The 25997-nt window shown below is 44.8% G+C and overlaps 1 protein-coding gene across 3 annotated transcripts in view; it reads left to right on the plus strand.

The window, feature by feature from the left end:
• Positions 1-25997, plus strand: part of LOC147886138 (heat-inducible transcription repressor) — a 168035-nt gene that overhangs the window by 26683 nt on the left and 115355 nt on the right. For all 3 annotated transcript variants that reach the window (XR_015543325.1, XR_015543324.1, XM_087395649.1), the window contains exons 4-6: positions 14649-15281; positions 19225-19379; positions 25009-25247. Coding sequence is in view for 1 of the 3 variants with exons in the window: in XM_087395649.1 (XP_087251775.1) it covers positions 14649-15281; positions 19225-19379; positions 25009-25247 (1027 nt within the window). In the remaining 2 variants the exon portion in view is untranslated. The remainder of the gene's footprint in view (positions 1-14648; positions 15282-19224; positions 19380-25008; positions 25248-25997) is intronic.

The following is a 25997-nucleotide window of genomic DNA, read 5'->3' on the forward strand; positions in this document are numbered from 1 at the left end:
ATTTTTGTTGTTAACAGAGACAACAAATGAAGAAAGCGGAATCAAAACACACTGATACACATCATAATGAGAAGTGTTTATTATATTCCGAAGCTACATCGCAGATACAATAGGTCCTTGAGAAGAGGGAATATTATCACATTGAATACAAAATTGGGTGTCCTTATCCAAAAAAGAGAGTGTATGCTTTTTCCATCCAATCCGAATATTGTGGGTTTTAAACCACTCTATTCCGATTAACAAGTCCACATGTTCCAAGTGCATGACATAGCATGTAAGAGCAGCTGTGTAGTCTTGAATCCGGATAGAGAGTGCTTCAATCTTGCGATCCCAAAACTGCTTCCCAACTGGAAGCTGCACCTTGTAGGTGTGATCGCTAGGTATCGTGGATAGCCTCATCCTCTGTACAAGTTTGTAATTAACAAAATTGTGAGAGCTGCCTGGGTCAAAGAGAATGTGAGCTCTTTGGTCCCTTACTTCTCCATAAACTCGGAAAAGATCATGGGAACCAAATAACGAATTATTAAAAGTGCAATTACAAGAAAGTGGGCAGGTAATGACATTTACAGAAATACTTGTCATCGAAACTTGATTAGCTCCCTTTGTTGGAATTATAGATATAATACAGCAGTGACCAATGTAATATAATAAGTTAGTTAGGGGCACTTTTTCCTCATTTTAGAGGTTTTTCCCCCTAACTGCAGTTAGTTCACTAACTATGGTTAGTGACTACTAAGGTTTTGTCACTAGGACAAAACCTTATCCTACTCACTTTGTGTTGTACTCTTTACACTCTATTCTATTGCAACTACTGCTTCCAAGCTTTCGACTCTCTCACTCACTCTTGCTCTCATTCTCTTACCTTCATTTGGTATCAGAGCAGGTCCAAGAGCGTTGTGCTCCTTGCTCCCTTCAGTTCCAACACTCAGCCTCGACTTTCAGCTTGCGCCAATCTGTCCGTACAGTCCGTACGACTGTACGGAATTCTGACGCCGTACAAGTGTCGTCCTTTGCGTGCATCGCCGTACAAGTGGCGCCATTGACGTACATCGCCGTACACGAGCTCGCCGTACAATTTCGCCTGCCGTACAGCTCCGAGCTTCCGTATATCGACGTACCACATCCGTACAGGCGTCCGTGCAGCTCCGAAAAGGCGTCCGTACATTTTCGTACCGGCGTCCGTGCAGCTCCGTACAGGTGTCCGTACATCTCCGTACAGCGCCGTACAGTCTGTTTTGTCTGTCGCAGGAGCATCGGTATACTCCACCGTACTGCCGTACACACTAACCGTACAGTTCGTACAGTCTGTCCTTGCAGATCTGCACCAGTCGCTGCCAGCCTCGGGTGTTCTTTGACAGGCTCATTCTTCAGAAAACTACAGTGTGGTGCAGTTGTTTTGGAGTAAATTTGGGGCATTTTGTAGATTGCAGCCATTGCAATCATTGGGCAAGTTTGGAGCTATATCAAGAGCAAAATTGCAGATATAGTCTGAAATTTGGGGCTTTTGTATTAAAATTGCAGATTTGGGGCTTTTAGCATTTTTACCCCTTTCTGGCTGCAATTTCTAGCCACAAATTGGGGCTTTTGTGTTTGGAGAGCATTTTTTGGAGTATTCAGTACATACTGCCTTTCTTGGAGTGTTTGGAACACTTTTGGCAGATTTTGGAGAGTGTTTTATGCTTGGACAGATTTCTGACAGCTCAACTGCAGAAATCTAAGTTGCATATACAGCCTGTGCTTGGCTGTGTTTTTGGGAGTTGTGCATTTTATTCCCAGTAAGGGAATTCAGCTTTGTATCTGCTTCAATCTCTTTTTCAGATATGGCCCATCAAAATCAGAATGAGTTCCAGTTCGGTGGTCTTTCACAGGAAGACAAACTGGATGGTACCAACTACTCCCTCTGGAGTTTCATGGTACGTAATATTCTGATTTCTCGCAATTTATGGGATTATGTCAATGGGGATGAAATCCGACCAGCAGATATTGCACCTGCTACCCCTCCTCAGCAAGGAGGTGGAAGAGGTCGTGCACAAGGTGCAGCTGCAGGACAAGTTGTTGGTGCGGCTACAGTCAATACTCCTGAGCAAAAGAGATGGGATTCACGGGATGCCTTAGCCTTGTCATGCATCTCTCTTTCAGTGAAAAGATCAATCATTCCGCATATCCGGTCGTGTAAGACCTCCAGGGCAGCGTGGGATATTTTGGAAAGCATGTATGCAGCACGGAATGATGCCAGGGTATCTTTTTTAAAAAGAGAGTTGAGCAATACACATATGGAGGAGGGTGACTCCATGTCAGCCCACCTCACTAAGCTACAGGATCTCAGAGAGCAGTTGTTAAACATAGATGAAATTATTCCTGATTCAGAGATGATTACAACCACTCTGAATTCTCTTCCTGAGTCTTATCTCAGCTTTCACACTTCGCTGAATTTATCATTGAGGGGGGGTGCAAATCCTCTTTCTTTTCATGAGTTGATAGGACTTCTGCTTCAAGAAGAGCAGACCAGGAAAAATTTGGCTTCACGTGCAGGTGAACAAGCCATGCTCTCAAAATTCAAATAAAAAACAAAGGGACAGGCAAAAACAGCAGCAAATCAGCCTTCCAGTGGGTCAGGACAGCCTTCACAAAAGGCTAAAAGTGATGCAAGCAAGCCCAAAAAGAAGGGTTTTTGTCACTACTGCATAAAGCCAGGTCATCACATAGCAGAATGCAGGAAAAGGATTGCAAAGGAAAAGAAAAACAGCTCAGGAATGGCTGTTTCAGATTCAGCCCCTTGTGCATCTGACAGTGGGGATGCTGCAGCCAACTTTGTTGGTCAAGATTATGCCTTTTTATCTTGCATTTCTGATTCTAGGTTGGCTGTTCCAGATGCTCGGGATAGTACAGCCTCTTGTAGTGATGATACATATGCTTTTTTGACTTGCAGTTTTGACTCTTCTACAGATGCATCTGCTTTCAGTGTTGATGAAACACTGAACACATGGTATTTTGACAGCGGTGCATCCAAGCACATCACTTCGAGGAAGTGTCTTTTTACTTCCTTGCATCCACCTCCTGTTGGTAAGAAAGTCACTTGTGCCAACAACTCCTCATATTCAGTACGTGGCACAGGAGAAGTTGAGCTCACTGCAATTGATGGCTCAATTTTCAGACTTTCTGATGTCTTATATGTGCCTGGCATAACCAAAAATCTCCTTTCAGTGTCCACTCTTAACAGAGGGGGATTTCAGGTCATCTTTGAGGATGACAAATGTGCTGTCCGGGACAGGGAAGCTAACTATGCCTTAATGTTATCTGGTACTCTGTTGCGTGGGCTTTTTCAGCTTGATATTTTTCAGAAAAGAGCAGCTCATGCTTTGGCAATTTCTACCCCTACAGTTGCCATGCAAAATGCAGAATTATGGCATGCCAGATATGGCCACATGCATTACAACAGCTTAATGACACTTCAGAAATTTTCAATGGTTGATGCATTGCCACCTCTTGAGATACCTCCTCCACATGCCTGTGAAGGGTGCATTTTAGGTAAAATGCATAGATTTCCCTTCAAGAAGGATGGTTCAGTTAAAGCTGTTCGCAAATTGCAGCTTATACACAGTGATGTCTGTGGTCCCATGAGGACTCCTTCATTGGGTGGTCATCTCTACTTTGTCACATTTATTGATGACTACTCCAATTTTACTTGGGTTTATGGGCTGAAAAAGAAATCTGAAGTGTTCACAGTGTTTAAACACTTTTCAGCCATGGTTGAAAATGAAACCGGGCTCAAGATACAGACATTACGCACGGATAGAGGTGGGGAATACCTATCTGCAGAATTTGATGCTTTCCTCAAACAAAAGGGTATTGTGCATCAGCTCACAGTCAGGCTGACCCCTCAGCAAAATGGCAAAGCTGAGAGGAAAAATAGAACCCTCATGGAGATGGACAGATGTATGCTGAAAAGCAAACACATGCCTCATAAATTCTGGTTAGAGGGTTTGATGTGTGCCAATTACATTTTGAACAGGGCTCCCACTAAGGCTTTAAAAACAAAAACTCCTTTTGAGGTCTGGAATGACAGGAAGCCTTCAGTGGATCACTTCCGAGTCTTTGGATGCCTTGCCTATGCACATGTGCCCGTTGAATTTAGGCACAAATTGTCAGATAAAGCCATCAAATGCATATTTGTTGGATACAGTGCAGAAAGCAAGGGGTATCGTCTCTACAATCCTGCTACATGCAAAATCATTGTAAGTAGAGATGTGATATTTTCTGAAAATTCAGCTCACACTCAGGCTGATTTTCAAATGCCTTCACCTTCAGAAGATGTCTTTCAAGGGTTGCTACCCATTGCTTTGGGTTCCCCTGCTGATTTTTCTGATCCAAATCAGAATTTACAGCAACCTTCAAATGCTTCAGTTCCGCCACAGGATGTCATGCCTCCTCCATAGGCAGTGGAACAAGCGGTGCAGCAAGAAATTGCAGACATACATGCAGCAAAAACAGTCCCAAACTGGCTGTTACAGACTCTCCGGGAGAGTAAACTTGATGCTCCGTTACCTGGCAGGACTCGCAGTGCAGCAAGGCACATGGAAGGTGCTAATTCAGTGGAATCAGCATATGCAGGTACTCTCCTTGATGAAGAGGAGCCTGCCGCATTTGAAGAGGCACAAGGTAATGTGCATTGGATGAATGCCATGCACGATGAGTTGCAGTCCATTGCAAAAAATCAGACTTGGGATGTTGTGGACTTGCCACAGGGTAAACATGCTATTGGCACACGATGGGTATTTAAAGTCAAACGGAAGCCAGATGGCTCCATTGACAGATATAAAGCCAGGCTGGTTGCTAAAGGCTATGCTCAGAAAAAGGGCATAGATTATGAGGAGACTTTTGCTCCTACATCCCGGATGACTACCATCCGATCAGTAATTGCAATGGCTGCACATTTTGAGTGGAATGTTCATCAGTTGGACATCAAAACAGCCTTCTTAAATGGGGACTTGCTGGAAGAGGTGTATGTCAAACCACCTCCGGGTTTTGGAATTACAGCAAATGCACTTCAAGTCTGCAAGCTTAATAAAGCTTTATATGGGCTGAAACAGGCCCCTCGTGCATGGTATGCCAAGATACATGCCTTTTTGACCAGCAAGGGGCTGCACAATAGTCCTACTGAGAGCACCCTCTACATCAAGATGGATGGGGGGGAAATATTAGTCATCCTTCTTTATGTTGATGACTTACTGCTCACAGGGTCCAATGAGGACAAAATTGCAGATTTCAAAACTGATTTGCAGACCCACTTTGATATGTCAGATTTGGGGCTGCTTCACTTTTATTTGGGGATCCAGTTCTCTCATGAGAGACGTGGCACTGTTATGTCTCAGTCCAAGTATGTTCAGAAACTTTTGGACAGATTTAACATGCAAGAGTGTAAGCCCATATCTACTCCTATGGAACCGGGGCTGAAACTCACAATGCATGATGCAGGAGAATCAGTTGATGCCACACTTTACAGTCAAGCTGTTGGATGCCTCATATATCTCTGCAATACTAGGCCTGATATTCAGTTTGCAGTATCTCAGGTGAGCAGGTACATGCACAGCCCCAAAACTATGCATTGGCAGGCAGTTAAGCGCATCTTCCGTTATTTGCAAGGCACCAAGTCTTTTGGCTTACTATTTCCCAGGGGGGGTGACTTGCAGATGCATGCCTACAGTGATTCAGATTGGGCTGGTGATTATGACACTAGGCAGTCTGGTGATTATGACACTAGGCAGTCCACTAGTGGCAATTGTTTCTTTTTGGGAAAATCTTGCATTTCATGGCTGAGCAAGAAACAATCTACAGTGGCTACCTCATCATGTGAAGCTGAGTACAGGGCAGCTTTCATAGCAACAGTTGAATGTGTCTGGCTGAGACGTTTATTTGCTGATCTTCATCTGTCTTTGGAGGGTCCTTCTCCAATTCTCACTGATAGTCAGAGTGCCATTGCAGTGGCAAAGAATCCAGTGTTTCATGCTCGCACGAAGCACATTGAGGTTCACTATCACTACGTCAGAGAGAAGTTGCATGCAGGAGAGATCAGTATGATCTTTGTGTCTACACATGACAACGTTGCAGATATTTTCACCAAAGCGCTACCACGTGAGAAGTTTGAGGCATTTCGCAGTGCCCTGAACTTATATCCGTTTGGTGATTGATCAGCCTTGTACATGACATTGGCACTGCAGGGGGGTGTTGGAATTATAGATATAATTCAGCAGTGACCAATGTAATATAATAAGTTAGTTAGGGGCACTTTTCCCTCATTTTAGAGGTTTTTCCCCCTAACTGCAGTTAGTTCACTAACTATGGTTAGTGACTACTAAGGTTTTGTCACTAGGACAAAACCTTATCCTACTCACTTTGTGTTGTACTCTTTACACTCTATTCTATTGCAACTACTGCTTCCAAGCTTTCGACTCTCTCACTCACTCTTGCTCTCATTCTCTTACCTTCACCCTTAGCTTTGGTATTTGGACCCGCATGGAGCTTCAGTCTTGGCGCTTGCATCTGGTTCTTGCGCTTAGGACAATCATTCCTGGTGTGGTCTCGCTCCTCGTAGATGAAGCAACGTCCTTCTTTCTTTAACTTAAATGTACGGAGGAAACGAGCACGACCATGCTTCGTCTGAGTCGAGTTCTTCTTGGAGGCGTTGTCTATAGACTTCGACTCCTCGGTACCAGCGATAGACTGGAAGAAATTCCTCTTGTTCTTCCCACTCGTGTCGGCAATGGTGGTTCCCTTTGCGTTGGCCATGGTATCATCATAGATGCGCGTATAGTTCATGGCCTCTTGCAAAGTGCTACACTTGTTGTTCTTAATCTGAAATTGTACGAGTCAGGCAAACCATCCACAAAGAAACCTAACATATCAAGGGCTTTGAGCTTGCCTACGATATTGTAATCTTCCTCCTCCTTCAGAAACTCTTTCTTGAAGACCTCTTCGAATTCTATCCATGTTACAGGCTTGGGTCGAAGTTCCTTCCACCACAATAAAGCCTTCCCTGAAATATACCTTGCTGCAAGCTGCATTTTCTTGTCATCTGAGTAAGGGTGAAAGTGGAAGTGTACTTGCCACTTGTGCAACCAAGTGTCAACCACCTTTGGTACAAGACTTCTGATCTCCTGAAAAGGGATCTAGAGTGATGTTCGGACCTAACACTAAAGCCAAGGCATCCACATGCGTGAGCGCCTGAGCAATGCTAGTCAAAAGTAAGAGTGAAGTTTGAATCCCTTGGAGTTGCTGTGTCAACCCCGTTTGATTCGTATTAACCCGCTCAAACTTTTCATTGAGAGTAGTGGTGAATTCAGTGAAGGTTGTCTTCATAATCAAATCATCGTAGAGACCCTAGCCATCATCCGCATGGTAGTTCATATCCTGTCTCCGATCGCAAGCCTAGGGTCTACGGAACCAGCCATGACTGAAATCTGATCTGAAAAAGAAGATAGGCTAGAGAAGAGAAACAATTAGGTGGCCTCGGAGCTAGGAGGTAGAGAGGAAGTGAAAGCTGGCCAGTGAGGAGACGACAGAAGAAGGGAAGGCTGGCCGATGGAGAAGGTAGGCTGACGATCATCTCAGATTCTTGGACCCAGGACTCCCGCTCTTGGCTGTCCGTACGGATTTCTTCAGCAGGCCATACAGTGTATCTGGCTCTTGAATGTGAGGATGTAGAGGGGCTTGGAGCATGCGCAGTCCACAAGCTAGGGTAGAAGGCAAGGTGGCCAAATTTAATAAATGGGTGAGCAGGCTTTTAGTAAAGCCCTGCTTTTCAAAAGCCCACCCTCCAAACTTAGAGCGATGGTGCTTTTTTAAGCCTCCGGGCCCCCCCGAAAAGCACCTGGCCTAGATCGCGATCTAGCCCTATCTTGCTGCGCACCTTCCTGCGCTCCTCTTCTACTTGCCATCACGTCCCCTGAGCAGCCAGCTACATGCGGATCCCCCTTGGTTCGCCCCAGTCTACGCTCTCTCACAACTCCCTTCTCACTCCTCTACCCAGGTCGGACCTCACTACCTTCTCCTAACTACCTACCTCTCTCTCTCTCTCTCTCTCTCTCTCTCTCTCTCTCAGCCCATCACATCTTGCAACAAAATCACCCTTCTTACTCTCTTTCTCCTTCCTTCTATCCCAATCCACTATCACTTCCCTTGAACGATGAATTAGCAGTCACTTGCAAGGCATGAACATGAATTTCAAAATTGAGGTATACCTGGAGAAAAAATTCGTCCAAAATTTCCGTTACAGAAGTTCCTACCTCGGGAGTTGGCTCTGATACCAACTGACACGACCCCAGCACTCTTGAAACCTTTGATCTGCAAGCGAACGCAAGAACACACCGGAAGTGAGGAAATTGACCAGGCTGCTCACCACCCAACCATGACACCTACGGGATGTGATCCTGAATTAGGAGATGTCCCCTCTGAGCCACGAGCTTAGCTACTTGCACGAACTCCCAACTAGATCCTATCCAGCTTGGTGTTCCATACCACCACGTGGTGCTGCGAAGTTTGGGATCTGCTATTGGGCCTTGGGCTACGCTATGATGCAGGCACGCATCCGTGACGAGACTTGCTCCCATCGGCTCTCTGAGAACTCTGGGCCCCTTATATTGACTCGGGCCCAATGTGCCAAAAATAGCGAAGACTTCTAACTGGTTCGTACCCTTGCCACTCAACCCGAGAATCAAGCCTGCCTAGCCCTAAGCCCCTCCAGGCTATTTGAGCTAGTCTTGTGTACCCAGTACACGTCAGATACCAATCCGTGCACATGACAATTTGCCACTTTTTGCATATATACTTTGCAAATTTTGGGCATTTGCAGAGCATTTTGGTGCATTTCAAGCCTTTGATAGGCTGTGACAGCAATTGACATTTTGGGCAAATTTTTTTTGCAGAATTTGGTTGTGCATCTTACATCCCAAGAAGGGATTTTACTTATCTAGTTTGCTGCATTTTTGAGTTTTTAGACAGATATGGCTCAGAACAACCCCATTGAGGTGTTTGGAGTCCTCACATAGGAGGATAAGTTGGATGGCTGTGGAGTTTTATGGTTCACAACATCTTGGTTGGCAAACATCTTTGGGATTATGTCAATGGAGATGAATCAAGGCCAGAAACTGTGGCTGCACTTGTCACTCTCACTCAAGGTGGAGGCAGGGGTAGAGGTTAGGGTGCAGGACAAGTGATTGGAGTAGCAGCTGCTACTTTGGTGGCTTCCACAACAGAATAGAAAAGGTGGGTTTTACGGGATGCACAAGCTCTTTCAGTTATTTCTCATTCTGTCAAGAGGTTTATCATTCCTCACATATGGATGAGGGAGATTCCATGAATGCTCCCCTCACAAAACTTCAGGATTTGAGGGAACAGTTGATGAATATAGATGAGATTATTCCGGATTTAGAGATGATTAGCACCACTCTGAATTCTCTTCCTGAATCTGATCTCGGTTTCCAGCCTCGCTGAATTTGTCCTTAAGGGGGGGTTGTCAAGAGTGGCAGCGGAAGATGTAAGCAAACTGAAGCTACAGAATCACACAGAGAATACTAGAGACAACAAGATGTGCCACAAACAGATCTGCTGTAACTTAGCCCATAAACCAAGGCAGCAACTGTAATACAAGGAGTCCTGAACAGGATGAGAAATAGGAGCTGCAGAAGGGGCTGAACTGGAGCAGAGGATCTGGGCACAAGGAGGCTGGAGCCTGAGAGCACGGAGGCTGGAGGAGCCTGGAACGAGGAGACTGAAGGAGCCTGGAGCAAGGAGGCTGAAGGAGCCTGGAGCGAGGAGGCTGAAGGAGCGTGGAGCACGGAGGCTGGATGAGCCTGCAGCGAGGAGGCAGGAGAAGCCTGGAGCAACAAGGCTGGAGGGGCCTGCAACGAGGAGGCAGGAGGAGCTTGGAGCAAAAAAGGCTGGAGGGGCCTGCAACGAGGAGGCAGGAGGAGCTTGGAGCAAAAAAGGCTGGAGGGGCCTGCAACGAGGAGGCAGGAGGAGCCTGGAGCGAGGAGGCTGGAGGAGCTGCAGCAGAAGATCTGCAGAGGGAGCGTGGGTAGCCAACAGAACTGCTGAAGGGAGGCTCCGGTGAAGATGGCCAGGAGCAGGCTGAGACAAAAGCCTTGAGGAGCTGCTGGAAGAAGTGATAAAATGAGGAAGGGGGGAAGACCCTTTTATAGGGAAGGCCAGGAGGGTCGGCCAGATTGCCTAGACCGACCAGCCTGGTCGGTCAGCCAACTGGGCCGACCAGCTGGTCCGGGCTAGTCGGCCAGCCTACCCCCTCTGGCCCCCCTTGCTGCGTGGGAGCTGGTCGGCCAGCCACCCCTGGAGATGTCTAATCTCAACAGGGGTAGCAATCCTCTCTCTTTTCACGAGTTGGTAGGACTCTTGTTGCAGGAAGAGCAGACAAGAAGGAACATGGCAACACAGGATGGCGAGCATGCCATGCTTTCAAAGTTCAGGCCCAAAGGGAAAGGGCAGCAAAAGCAACATGGAAATCAGCCCACACATCAGCATAAAGCTGATTTGGGACAGCCCTCTCATAAGGCTAAAGGTGATGCAGAGAAGCCTAAGAGGAAGGGCATTTGTCACTATTGCAAGAAGCCGGGTCACTACATTGGTGAATGCAAGAAGCGAATAGCTAAGGAGAAGAAAAAGGATTCGGGTTTGGCTGTCTGAGACGCATCAGCTCCTAATGCACATGGAGGGGATGTTACAGCCAATTTGTGGAAGAGCATTATGCCTTTTTGTCTTGCATTTCAGATTTTCTAGTGGCTAGTCCAGATGCTACAGCCACTCTTGAGGATGACCCGCATGCTTTCTTGACTTGCAGCTATGACCCTTCAAAGGATGCATGCTCTTTCAGTGTCAATGAGACACTGAACACTTGGTCTTTTGATAGTGGTGCGTCCAAGCACATCATCCAAGTTTGAAAGTTCCCTTGTGTGATGGATGGTGGGGAGGCGCTTGCCTTTTGTGATCCTAGAGTCTCCAAAATTGAGACGAATGGAAAGGGGGTTAGCAAACAGACTTGGCGTATTGAATGTGCAAGAGAACATGTTGGAATTGGTGCTCAAGATAAGCTATTGACCCGAGATGATTCCTTGAAATCTACCATATGCAATATCAATTGATCACGCATAATAGAGAGATATTGCAACCCAAAATGACACCATATATCATGAAGAACTCAACTCAAGACAAGAGACCTTGACACACTATCCAGCTCATGCCTACGGGCCTTGTTGCTGGTTACAAAGAAGACTCAACACAACCATGGGCCCTATCAGAGATTCGACTCAGCTAAGAAGACCTTAAGATACTATATTAGCCAGTCGTGAAGTCCTGGCAAAGACAAGGAACCTACAATCGACTCTCTTGTGAGAGGCTGGACAAAGAGAGTGAGCCAGATGCATTGAGCCTATAAAGGTAGACATGCCGAACCGCACATAGAATTCTGCTATAGCCTGAGAAAATCGCCATACATGATTGGACCACCACGTCATTCTATGTATGAACTCTTGCCACGTGTGATTGCATGGGAAACCCCCTTCAAACCTTAGAGCTTCAACCAACCCCCATGAAGATTATTCCAACACCCCCTTAATCTAAATGGGGATGAATCAAGAAAACACAAGGAAGAAATACGCCCACATAGAGCTTGAAATTGATATATAATCAGCTGCCCAAAATTGTCAACTCCAACAGGAATAAGTACAATCCATACTGCTTCCAGAGAGCAAAGCCAGTGCTAAATAACCTATACCAGTCTACTCACTAAGAGCCAAGACTAAACAAGTGATAAAAAGTTCGTGACTTCCCACATAGAGCCAAGTCAGAAATATGAATTGAACACCCAGAAAGAGCTAGAATGATTCCAAAACAATCCGATAAAAAACTGTCTTCTTTTTCGAGAGGCTCGAAACTGCTTGATCTACTGAGACGACAAACTTTCCCAATGAACCGTGACAAAGTCTTACTTGAATATACGAACTCACAGGACTTCACATGGTTCCCAATTGATAGGGTTTGATACCAATTGTTGGAATTGGTGCTCAAGATAAGATATTGACCCGAGATGATTCCTTAAAATCTATCACATGCAATATCAATTGATCACGCATAATAGAGAGAGATATTGCAACCCAAAATGACAACATATATCATGAAAAACTCGACTCAAGACGAGACCTCGACACACTATCCAGCTCATGCCTACGGGCCTTGTTGCTGGTTACAAAGAAGACTCAACACAACCATGGACCCTATTAGAGATTCGACTCAGCTAAGAAGACCTTAAGACACTATATTAGCCAGTCGTGAAGTCCTGGCAGAGACAAGGAACCTACAATCGACTCTCACGTGATAGGCTGGACAAATAGAGTGAGCCAGATGCATTGAGCCTATAAATCTAGACATTCCAAACCGCCACATAGAATTCTGCCATAGCCTGAGGAAACCGCCATACATGGTTGGACCACCACGTCATTCTATGTATGAACTCTTGCCACGTGTGATTGCATGGGAAACCCCCTTCAAACCTTAGAGCTTCAACCAAACCCCCATGAAGATTATTCCAACCGAAAAGGCATTCCCTTTATGGCTTGCAATGAGCGGACTAGAGCTCCCTCCATACAGTAATTTCTTTGATCAATTGTGCTGAAAAGCCTAGTCTCCACATGGTTTTTTCTAGGAAGGGCCAATCAACTTTGTGATACGCTCTGTCATAGCTTTATGGCTTGCAATGAGCGGACTAGAGCTCCCTCCATACAGTGATTTCTTTGATCAATTGTGCTGAAAATCCTAGTCTCCACATGGTTTTTTCTAGAAAGGACCAATCGACTTTGTCATACACTTTGAAATCCAAAGGGAGGGATTGCAAGATGTTGAAATTTTTGTTGAGCCCAATCAGTGGCCTCCTAGAAGGTGAAAGTGTTGTCTAGGATACTCTGCTCTTGAACTAAAGTTGTACGTGTCGTGAATAATGTCAAGGAAGAGGTGACGCAAGCACAATTTAAGACCTTGTCTAGGATCTTTGTAGGTTGTGTCTAGAAGAGGTAGTCAATAGAGCGAGCGAGAAAAACCGAGTGAGCGCAAAAAAGGGAACTTCAATTAGTTGAAGTGGTTGGAAAATCACGCAAGCAAAGAAAGAATCTAAGTTTTTTATAAAATAATTGCTTGAAGTACAAAGTATTCAAAAGGGTGGTTATGTGTTACAAAATTCATATTCTGATGCACACAATTTTTTAAGATGGTGCAAAAAGACATGATATTCATCTAAATCATGCCTTGTCATTTGATTTGATATGTAACATTATGCCATTTATATTTGACAATCAAAAGATGCAGGGATGTTAAAAACTCATCTCTTGGGCCAAAACAGGGAGCGCAAGAGTGCGTTAACGCGCTCCCTATTTTGGCCCAAAAGATGATATTTTCACATCGCTGTATCTTTTGATTTACAAGTCCAAACGGGGTCATGTTACATATCAATTCAAATGGCAAGGCGTACTTTAGATGACTGTCATGTCTTTGTGCACCATCTAGTAAAATTTAATGCACCAAAATATGAATTTGTGGTCAATTTGTTGCATTGGTAAGATTAGTGGGAGGTAAGAATAAATCTTTAGGGAAGGATATTTTTGCAGTAACAAAGAAACATGGGTTTTGTTCCAAGAGTGAACAGAGTTAAAAAAGCTAAGCATTTACAAGGAGTCCTTGGAAACACCCCACTTGTGTGGAAGGTTGCATTGATGATCTCAATTACTCTAGTGGAAAGAGGGAGCTTGATTGCAGTAGGGTTTGTCTTTGATACAAACAATGACTTGGAAATTAAACATACAAACTGTCTCATGGATGATGTGAAATTAGTGTTAGTGGCTTTAAAGTTATATGCATGTTTAACCTTCTAGCATTGAGGAAACATATGGACTTTTGAATAAGTTATTATTTTTTGCTACTGAAATGGGAGATTTATACATCTTTTATTGTCTTTTATCGCTCGCTTTTTGTTAATCCTCTGTCTAGGAGAGTTGTCAGTCTCCACTGCTGAATGCTGTCTTTGTCTCGGGCTTGGAATTGTCCCATCTCATGGAATGCGTGGCGGCGTGGGGTGCTGGTCAAGTCCCAATACTGGGGGAAGAAGATTGGGGGGATTCGATTCTCTCTTGGGATTCCCTCCTATTGCATGGCTAGAGAGCAGCTATATTTTGCAACCTTTAAGCATTTATGTTTTATTTTAAAGTATTCTCTTGGTACATATGTAGCTTCTGATGGCGAAAATAAGTATACCTGTTCACTTTTAAAGAGAGTATGTGTACTAATTTTTAGAATTTAATTAAATTTTCAAGGCAGTTTCCACAATTGTGTTTCATATCTTTCTACTCGTTGGAGTGTCTACTTTCTGTAGATGTACATTAAGTGGTAGTCCCACTCTTGTAGTGCTAGTTATGGGAGCATGGCTGGCTGCTTAAAAGAAAAATGCCAAGAAAATTTTGGTGATAACAATGTATTGTCTTCTGTAATCCCCCTCCCCCTCTTTCCCCCCAAAAAAAAGAAGAAAACCACCACCACCACCAAGAAAATATATGTATTTGTAAGCTGCTAGCTGATGGACAGTTGACAGAGTGCAGGTGATGCTACAAGTTGTTGTTGCAACAGATCTTAAAAAGGATGTTGTGCTGGAGGTCCTTCAGTTTGAGCAGCCTGGGCAGCCAGACAGATGCTCAGCTGAGAGAGACACGGAGAATTTGGCTAGATCCTATGAAAGCTATTCAGATTCATCACAGAAACTACTTCAATGGCTACTTCCACTGGATTTCCCTGCATCCCCTCCTCCTGTGACCGCTATGAATACTACACCAGCCTCTTTTATTAACAGCTCCCCTCAAAGGTTTTCAGGCTCTTCTGGCTCCACTTTGTTTTCTTTCGCAAACCTGCGAAGCTCTTCTATGGGATCATCTCAAAGTCTTCAGTCATCAATTTCATCGACACCACCTCAGCTTTCTTCAACTTCTGGATCAGATGAGTGGGATCGACCTGCTGGACAGAAGATATCAAAAGGACAATCTGTCGGGAGTGAGGGACTTTTGTCCTTTAGAGGTGCTCAACTTGAACCACAGAGGTTTTCTGTGCATTGTGGGCTAGAGGGTCTGTATGTACCAGGAAGACGATGGAGAAGGAAGCTTGAGATTGTGGAGCCTGTTGTAATACAGTCGTACTTTGCTGATTGCAATACAAAAGATCTTATTTGTGTCTTAATCGAGGTGGGTGACTGCCTTTCTGTCCTGATTGCTTGCAGTTGCTTTTGCTTGCGTGTTGTAGCATTGATACATTTAGTGTGAAGTAAAAGTGAAGCATGCATTATCAGGTGAACGAAGCCTTTCTTGTTTCCTCCTTTCAGAGAAAGCTAGATTGTAGTCTAGACTTGGCCTTTTTGCTTTGGATGATATTACAGGCAGTTCTTTCTGTATATACCGTGCTTGTCAGCTTCTGACATGCAACTTCGATGAAACCTTGCATTGGATGGTCTCTTGTGGATTACTAGATACCTTGAACATATGGTTGAATATACAAAGGAACTCTGTTCAAAAAAGTGGGACTTAATCTTTCTATGAAATGTCTGTTCAATGTCATCAATACACAATCCAAAATGAACATGGAGAGTTAAAACTTGCGATTGACATATATGGCAATCGACCTCAGTGCATGTGGAATTGGGCAGGCCTTATAAGGAGATAACTCATTTCAGTTTATCTACTCATTGAGTCCTTTTGATTTAATGTGCAACAGTGACGGGCATCATCAGGAAACGGAGATCTAACATCAGGATGTTACCCTTTGGTTTCAGAGTTCCATGCGTTTCAACCTAGAAGCTTGCTCTTGCGGGTTTTTGTCATACTTAATAGATGTCTCTTTCATGGGGAAAAAAAAACCTAGGAGACCATTCAGCAATGTTTACCACCACCTAAATGGTCGGCTGTTCCATTATGTGACGTTCTCTCTTCTGAAATCTGTAGAGGTGCCTCATGTATATTGTCTGGAGTCAAGATTGACTGGACATCGTGTTACAGTGCTAGAAAACAGAGACAGAGGTTGCTTACACCGTGTTAGAAAACAGAGACAGAGGTTGCTTACACCGTGCAATGGAAGAATGTGTATACAAATGTAGCCCAGAAAACACAGTGCTAAATTCAAATCTCGCTCCTTTTGGTTGTGTACACACAAGTAGATAGAGATAGATGCACACACAGATACTGAACAATGCACAGTGAAGGAAATAGTAAACATGTATTGCTCTGATATAAAAGGTGTGCTCAGTGTAACACCATCCAGCAGATGGAGTACTGCCTAGATGTGAAGTTTTCGTCCAATTAGAGCACTGCCTAGATGTATTGCTCTGATATAAAAGGTGTGCTGAGTGTAACACCATCCAGCAGATAGAGTACTGCCTAGATGTGAAGTTTTCGTCCAATTTGCGGCTTGCTGGTATTGCGATAATTTTGTCTATCTTAAATGGTGCGTTGCCCTATCAGCTAGATTTAGATGCTCGTTTGGGAGAGACTAAAATGAAATCGTTTAGACTTCACAAGCAGTTGTAGCTTGAATGAAGAGATATTGGACTACTTTTTGATTAGCCTTCTCTTGTAGTGCTAGCCTTCGTCATGGCTGAGTCTGCCCTTCACCTCCGGAGTGCTCATTACGAAGACTTTGTATAAATGGATGCTCAAGTATGTGTGGGTGTGTGGATTTGTATTCAATTGAATGACAGAAATGAGTGGCTGAGTGGGCTCCCCTTTGAGCCATTTCAACTCCTTGGTGCGAACGCCTTGGTGCAACTCCTTGGTGCGAACGCCTAGAATGTTGAGAACTAGGGCATGGCTGTCCTAGTTGGTCACCACTTGGTACTGTCTGCACCACTTCATCCCCAAGATGAAATGTGCTGCATGTGAAGGAGCAATGCGTAATGTCTGACAATTGGTGACACCACTAATCTTCATTTTGACATCCACTATTTAGCAACGTCGTTGGTGAAGGCGCCACTTAGCTCTACCGGTGTCATTGGGATGAACTGTAACCGAGCACACCTGTGGTGACTTGAGCTGAGAGGATTTGTTCGGTGTTGGAGTACAGATGGTCACTACCCCATCTGTGAGCCCCCAAAATGAGGAGAGCCTGGGGAAGGTGCACCAGATAGGTTAGGAGTCATGTGGGCAGTAGGAGAGATTGCCACATGGACAGATTAACTGAGAAGGCAAGGCTGCTGCATGGACAGCACATGGGCTAACGTGGGCAGCAAGCATACAAAGAACAAATATGAATAGGGCTTCCATGTCAACAGCACATCCAGAAGTGTACCTGGCTGCTTGGAGCTTCCTTGGAGCACCGGACCTGTACAGAGCAGCCATGTGTTATGCAGGACCAGTACGGCATTGTCTGTTGCAGGTTTGATGGCCTGGAACAGCCCGGGATCAAGCAGGAGTAGTACAAAGGCGGGGTGCCAGGAGCAGCCCTGCGACTGATCTGCATGGAATCTGGGTCAGACAAAGGCCTGTAAAGGCTTGGAACAGGGTTGCACAATGCTGGGCCAGTGGCAGGCTGCCACGTGGCCAGGCAGGGCAGAAGAAGGCTGCAGATCAGGTTGGGGTACTCCATGGTCAGGTCAGGTTTGACAGACCCATGAGTCGGCTGATTTGCGGCTGGGATTCCAGCTTATAAAAGAGAGCCTTCTAGGCTCACTCATTCATCCCAATTGGTGAGCAGTCTGTGTGGAGCACTTCAGCCTAGTTCAGGGGGCCATCCAAGAGGATATGATACCAAGGCAGCAAGGGAACCGGCTGAGTGCAGCATACAAAGGTGTTCAGAAATCTTCACCATTGGCCGCCCTCACAGCAGCAAGGAAGTGTGTCAGTTTGGGCTGCATTGAGAGAAACAGGGAGGTCAAGGTTCCATAGCAAGCACTGCCCTACGAGAGGCTGTTCAGGAGGATCAGTTTGGAGGGTGTGATTGTGGGGCACACTCTCAAGCTCTAGGAGAGCATGCAGGCCAAGTGTTTTGGAAGTGCCAAGCAGGCAGGAGAACAACATAGATTCTGTACCGTGTCCACATTGGACGGAAATATATTTGCTGGTTCTACATCTCTCTTTTGAGCATTATCTAGTTATTGTCTGCTGCACGGTCATACATGTCCGGTTTGAAACTTTGAACATACCACTGGATGTCCGCTTTAAGCCCATGCTGAAACTTGCTGAGCTTGTCGCCATCATCCATTAGTAGCTGAATGGCTATCTGCAATATGTTGTCTTTAATAAGTTGGATTTAATAGTTTGCATGAACCGATCACTATAATGGGTCACTGTTTCGTTGGGACCTTGGGCCACTCGAAGAACTGGTCCTTGAGTCGGGCCATGTACTGTGGCAGTATAAATCTATTTTTTGATGTCTGTACAGGTCTCCCAACTGAAGACGAGCACCCCTATTAGCGAGTCAGAGTTATCGAGGCACCACTTTTTCCATCATGTGATACTTACACCATCTGGTGCATGGATGCAAGCAGACAGTGCTCCTTGTTTATCCTTCGCTAAAGGGTGAAGCTGTTGTTGATTTGATTGATATAAGCGGCAAGGTTCAATGTTTGTCTTGCCCTCATAGTGCGGGAGCGAGATCTTCTCTTGTAGGTCGTTACTGGTGGGATCCTATGGGATCTCGCCCATGTCACGAGGAGGCCCAAGGGAAGTGCACAATTGACTCCACATGACATCGATGTGAGACCGTGTAGAACCCATCCTTGCCAGCCCCAATCTTATCCTAGCGTTAATTTCCTTTGTAGTCTATATTGCAGTTATGTCTTTTTGAGGCATTAAAAAAGGTCTGACAAGATTGGGGAGCCGACAACTGTGGAGCTTAGCTGAAATCAGCTTTATTTCTAATGAGTCGTGCTATTTCTAAAATTGTTATGGATTCTTTACTCTTAATAAGAACAGTGAGTGTTTTGGATGGCTTTATCCTTTTCTTGTACAATACTTTTTCGGAGGTCATTAATCCAGAGCTTTGTGTATCTGAATTCTGCTTATTCATCTTCACATGCATAAAGGCTGATCTGAATAGGAAACACTTGTCTATTGATCTATTGAGGTATTCTTTTATGAATTTGAACCCCAAGATGATGCATCTGTTAGTACTAATCCATATGTGCTTGTATTGACACAGAATGTAGTTCCAGATCATCTTCCAGGAGTTGTGATAACAGTGGATTCTATCAGTATTGTCTGCCACTCTGCTGGTCCAAGTGGCACTCCCTTACCTGTACCAATCGCATGTGTTGAGGTTGGGGAGAACCATAGATTGCCGGGTCTTTCTCTCAGGTTGCAATATGTAATGTTTTCATGTTGTCTCAGATGCTATGTCTCTCTTTTGTTTAGTCCATTAACTTGAACTTTCTTGAATCTCCTGAACCTCCAAAAAGTAGCTTATTGGTAAGCTCAGCTCAATGAAAAATGGTATCTTGATACAGAAAGCCGCAGTTAGTACTAGCCTTGGAAGCCTTTGAATATATCCCAAGAGGCATCATTCATATATCTGCACCTTTGTGCTGCAGAGGAAAACAAGGTCTTTTTCCCTTATGCTGTTTATTTGAGGATGGATGTCCTAAATTACCATGTAGACAGCACATGTAGTCCGGTAACCCTGGTGTTAGGTGCAGGAAAAGGTATGACTCACTTTTTGGTGCTGACTTTAAGACAACCTACTAAATTTAAACTTTCTAAATGAATGCAGACCCTTGATTGAGGCTGCTCTTTTTCAACCATGGTACTGTATTTGATAGTATTATACTTTTACATAACCATCGTTTTAGGTCTGATTTTGTTTGAGTAGACTATCAAATTATGTCAAGAATGCACCCACTTCTTACTGAGATTGTAAATCAATTTAATACCATGTATGTGTGCTTTTAAGAGACATCGGATATGTTGAAGGCTGAGCAAGCTTGTAGATGCTATCTGCAGCTCATCGTGATAGATAGTGACATTACTTAATACTTGCCCCTGCCACTTGTCGGTGATGTTGGTTTTCGCGGGAGTCTGTGCCCCATATCTTTTGGCATTGCCCTGAATCCTATGATTTCTTGTTGTTGCTAACACAAAGGCTTTTCCCAGTGCTTGTTTTGACAAGCGTTTCTGGATGTTTGGTTTTCATCCCGTAAGGCAAGGCTATGATCTTCTCTTTTACTGGGGTCGTTTTTGGGCACTATGGACTCTATGGAAGGACCATAACCATAGAGTCTTTGGTGATCCCTCTTTGGCTTGGCTAAGTATCAGTTCTTCCAGGCATCCTTAAGGCTATGATTGCCTACATGCATGGGATTTAGATTATCCTTCCTTCTTGCTGATGATTTGTAACTGGCTGTCCCTTTTCTTGGTAACTGTTCTATGTAATATAGTGACAAATGAATTTCACAACAAAAAAAAGATAGTGACATCACCTGGTTCGTCCATTTTGGTTTGTTTTTGACATGGAGGGTTTGGAGGAGAGCCTGGATGCGGTCAGGGGGGCTCTCGAGGTTTATTGCACCGCCTCAGGGGCAAGGATCAACTGGGGCTAATGAGTCGGTTTTCTTTCAGTGACTGAGGGATTCTTCGGTGGGGTGCATTGGTAGGCTTCAGGTGGATTCCGAGTGGCCAGTCGGTGAGGTACTTGGGATGTCGTGTGGGCATTGAAATCTCCACAGAGCAGTAGATAGCCCCGGTCTTTGAGAGCGTGAGGCGCAAGCTTCTTTATTGGAGCTCAGCCAAACTCTCTCTGGCAGGTAGGGCCTTGGTGGCTAACCAGGTCTTGTTGGCCACAGCTTGGTATATAGCCTCTTGCTGGTGTTTTCACAGGGGTTGCATGGGACAGTTGAGACGCTTGGTGCGTAACTTTGGGTAGGATCAGATGGCACTCACAACACCAGAGCTAGAGTTGCGTGGCAGACAGTGATACTCAGGGAGGCCTGGGTATTATAGATCCAAAGATGCAGAGTAGAGCCCTGTTGGGCAAGTTGATAGTCAGGGGTCTCACTCCAGGCACGGAGCCCTGGAAACTTCTCGTGCAGCGCGGTCTCTTGAGGAACACCCCCCGCATAGGTGGTCAATGGCAGCTGTCCCACATGTGGATCTTTTCGGAGGCCCCTCTCATGGGGAAGGGCTCATCCCTGATGAGGAGTCTCTTGAGGGTGTGGCAGCAGATCTCAGGAGGTCTCATCTAAGTCAGTCCCTGGTACGCGGAGGAGTTTGCATGCTAGCTGCTTATCTGGCACCCGGAGGTCAGAGACCAAGATGGTTTGATGCTAGGGCAGTGGTTACACATTGGCTGGGCATAGTGGGACAGCGGCCCGGCTTGCTCCTTGCGGACATGGTCTAGACTCTGAGGGTGTATATCTGAGGATTTAGCTGTGCTTCAGTCGCCAGCCCCCACGAGCGCGCGGTTCTATGATGTGGGATTGGGTGGACTACTGCAGCCTTGGATCATAGGGGATGAGGAGATGGGCGAGGTGTTAGGCCAGGTGGGTTGGTAGAGGGTCAGAGTAGTGGGACGTTTGGGCAAGGAGTGGTCGATCGAGACCTAGATGGCCCTCGTTGGAGACTATGGTTATGGGAGGGACGCCCTCTTAGCAAGATACAGTGGGACCCCGGAGAGTGGTTATGGCCGGTGAGAGCAGGCCTCTCAGAGAGAGTGGAGGAGGTGCCTTTCTTCTCGTACACCACGCGGATAAGACTTCACATCCAGATGGATGCAATGGCCTGGACCCCTTCGCGGGAGAGAACTGGAGTGCGCAACAGGTGCCCGAGGAGGTTAGATCCAGATTTTGGGCCCACCTGTGGTCTAGCTTGCGTCCACAGAAGATATCCTATTTCTTCTGGATGGTCGCACATGATGGTCTCCCAGTGGGCCTGTGGCTTGAGCAGATGCAGGTGGATGGCAGCTTCCACAGATGTACAGTCGGAGCTATGGAGACTATTCCTCATTGCTTATGGAGCTGCCTAGTAGCTCAGAGGATCTGGCTCGGAGCGCTTCGTATTGTGGCACAACTTCAGAGCACGGAGAGAGATTTAACGGCTTACAGAGGGGGGCCACGCCTTCTCCATAGACACGGTGGTTGTTAGACCACCACTGTGGTTGTTAGACCCTGTTACAGAGAATCCCTAGGCAGTGAGCTGGGATCTGTGGCAACAGGCGGGTTTTCTTTCACCCCTGTTTCTGTTTTTGGCCACAATTGGCACCTTTCCGGTTTTTCCAATTTGTATGGTTGGATTTTAAGCATTAATAGAAGTTCCTTTAAAAAGAAAAAGAAAAAAGAAAAGTAGAAGCAGGTAACTGACGAGCACGCGCACACACACACGCTTGCGCATAATTTTTTTGGTGAAATCCATATTTGTTTATATTACAAGAAGCAGTTCCCAAAGAGGGAACTTGCTATTACAAAGTATACAAAAGATTTCAATATAAGACAGGTAGATAGAGGAATCTATTTGACGAGTGGGGCATATGGTGGAAGGACTAAAACATAGTGTACCTAGGGATTCCACTTTTTCCAAGTTTCCTATTTTCGGATGTCAACTAACGCAATCTTTGTATGATTGCCTTAGTAGTATTGAATAGAAACATTTACATGCATAGTTGTCCACACACACACACACACATTTTTTGCGGTGAAATCCATTGAAGATTATATTACAAGAATCAGTCCCAAAATTTAGGACGTCCAGTTACAAGCATTAGAAGATTTCATTATATGACAAGAAAGCGGGATAATCTAAATCCCGTGCACGTAGACAATCATAAAGCGAGTGGGGTAGAGATGCCCAGAAGAACTGATATTTAGTAAGAGTGGGATCACCAAAGGCCCAATGGTTACGGTCCTTCCAAAGGGTCCAAAGAGCCCAATAACGAACCGAGTAAAAAAGGAGATCAAACCCCTGCTTGACAAGGTCAGGCCCTCTGCCCTGAGGTGATACAACCGCCAAACTCCAGTTGAGAAGACAACAAACCCGCAATTTCCTCTTCAAGGAAGAGAGTACGACTTGCTGTTACAGCAGCCCATGTAATACCAATTCCTGAATTTTCTTTAGGGGTATGACCATTTGAGGAAGTACCATTCCATGTGCGAGAAGGCAATGGTCTCCTGATTGTCATAGTTTTCCTTGGAGTCTACCAAGCCTCCTGCAATTTTTTCCTTTCCCTTGGGTTGAGAAGTGGAGGGCATGGAAGTAAATGTATTCCCATTTGAGATAACAAGTGCTTTTCCTTTTTCCTGAGCTGCATTAGCTTGCTTGCTGCCCTTATTTTTGACCACTGATGGAGGAGCAATATCCTTATTTTGCATCTGAGCAAGTGCGCGCGCACACACATTTTTCTTTGGGTAAAAGAAATTTCGCATGAAGAAACATTTACATTCATAGCTGTAGTAGAGTGGGACAACTACCGCTCAGAACTTAAAAAGCAGTAATGAAAACCTTGCTATTGGGCTTGAGGAAGGTCTCCAAGGGAATGAGCATCCTGTAGAGACTGAAGCAAAGAAGCTCGAAAGTATGACATTCACTGAAGAGTGCTCATACAATCAAATAGTATGAGCAGGATACAATGACCAAAGAGCCCAATATCGACACCAGGAGAAGAATGATCATACTCTGGATGGGAGCATATCTTCGAAACAACCAAAACTGCTTCTCAAAGGAAGTGGATGAAAAACGAGCTTGAAGCCTTGTCATCAATCTGAAAAAGAAATCCCGTGCAAGAGGATAGGTCCAAAACAGATGCAAGACTGTCTCGTGAATAAGAACAAGTGGGGCAAGGCGAAGAAGCAATGCGCCAAGCAACCAAGAAAGATCCTACTGTGGTGAAGCCCCAACCAAACATCATGATAGGAAGGCTCTTTGGTTGAGAGGGAGTTTACTGCTCCAAATGCGCCTAAGAAAATTTCTCCACCAAGAAAGGGAGTTTTGAATGCAAGGTTGTGGAAGCAAGGAGTGATATGCCTTCTTGGCAGAAAGATTCGCAAATGAAAAGGAAGAGTAACATGGATTCCTATGATCAAACCGTTGATCTAGTAAGGGGACAGTAGAAAATAGGCGAGGGATAGGCTGAAGAGGGTGCAACGAGGTGATAATAATACACCAAATAGATGATGTAGCCCTAAACAATACTGTCTCCTGGCTTGTGGAAAGGAAAGTGTGTAACCTTGATCATCCACAACATGTGCCACTGTAGAAACTCCCAAGCAATACAGGAAACATGCCTTTCGAGGCTACAAGTGAGCCAAAGAAAGAGGAAAGACTCGACTCAAGCGAAGACTTTGCTAATTGAAGTGTGTTACCAGGATTTGGAGGTTTACCAGACCATTGGAAATAATACCCCCAAAACGAGCATGAGTCTAATGCAGCCAAATGGCCATAAAAACACCTTTTGCTCAACAGGAAACTTGTTCCACACTCTATCTGGCTGCTTGCCCTTGAGCTGTGTATTGTGCATCTTTGCAACTAGTGTGCCTTCAACATGGTCTTTGCTTAATCCTATTCTCTTCTTGGATCAATAGGCTTATCAATTCATCAAACTTGATAGACTTGCCTCTGGAAATCATTGCCACCTTAGGTCTACAACCAGGCAGCAATGGATACTGATTGTATTGTCTTGTATCTCACAAAATTGTACCAAGATGTCCTTGAGGACCACCTGGCTGGAGAAGAGGATTCTCTTCCTTTATCAGAATGGTACTCCTCCCGACGACATGCAAGTGCTTGCTTCATCTGAGCCTGACAAGATGAAATTGATGAAGCTGTGCCAATAGAACATCTTCATTATCTTGAAATATTGGGCCTTTTCCATGTAATTTTAATTATCTTGAAAGATTGGGCCTTTACCATGCAGATGGCGGCTTTGATTTAATTTTGAAAATTTCCCTTCGGCTGATCAGGGAGTCTTACTAATGGAGCACCTGCTGTGTCTCGTGTTAAGCAGGTCTGGTGAGCAGCACTCATTTATTTTGAAGCCTTCAAATTCTTCCTTCCATGCGTCAGCAATTGATAAGGGTAAAGATGGCTCAACAAGCACTTTCTATGGCCATGAACTGCAGACCACAAAAGGATCCTATTATTCTTCAGGATCTGCGAAGAAAAAAAGCCAAGAACACAAGCTGAATCCTTTTCACGAATCTAGAAGCTATGCACTTGTGGTCTCTTGTCGATGCAGCCACACAGGTACTATCTTCCTTAATCTGGCTGATGAATTGGAAGCTCACTTGTGGGCAACATTACCTTATTCTTACTGATGTATTCATGTATATGTGAACTTCTAACAAGTAGGCATTTTTTTCTTTCCATTCTCTAGTTTTGCATCATCTTGGTTTGTCAGCTAGCCTTTTTTATTGTTTGGGAGCCGTATATAAGGGATAGACTCAAATGGATGCTCAAGTATGTGTGGGTGTGTGGATTTGTATGTATGAGAGCATTTTTTTATCCTATGGTCTACACCCACTGTTGGGCGCTGATGATGTCAGTGAGGATGACATAGAAGCTAGTCCCTGCTATGCATGATGAGTTTATGGTTTTCAACCTTATGAGTGACTATCATGAGATTGAAACTGCACTATGTTGTTTTTAGAGGATGAGTTTTGGATGAGTTTTAGCTTTTTATGTTTTAAATAAGAGAGAGAGAGAGAGAGAGAGAGAGAGAGAGAGAGTTTCTAGTTTTTTGGAAGTTTTTGTTTCTTGACTTGCTTGTTTATTTTTGCTTAAGTCACCTGCTTCGTTTCTTCTTTATTTCTTGTTTTCATTCTCTTTTGTTTATTTGATGTATTTTAGTAAGCACTGGGTTTGCCCAAGAGACTCCGTGGGTCTTTAGAAACCCAGTATAGCTGCTTATGCTTGGGCATTGATGACGACATAAGTGTTGCTTTGCTTGCTAAGTATGTCTTCCTTTTGTTTTTCATAAAAGTTTTTGTTTACCTG

The sequence above is a fragment of the Dipteris shenzhenensis genome, chromosome 24 (genome assembly GCF_047967505.1).
Source record: "Dipteris shenzhenensis isolate YYH24624 ecotype China chromosome 24, Dip_SZ_1.0, whole genome shotgun sequence".
Taxonomy (NCBI): Eukaryota; Viridiplantae; Streptophyta; class Polypodiopsida; order Gleicheniales; family Dipteridaceae; genus Dipteris; species Dipteris shenzhenensis.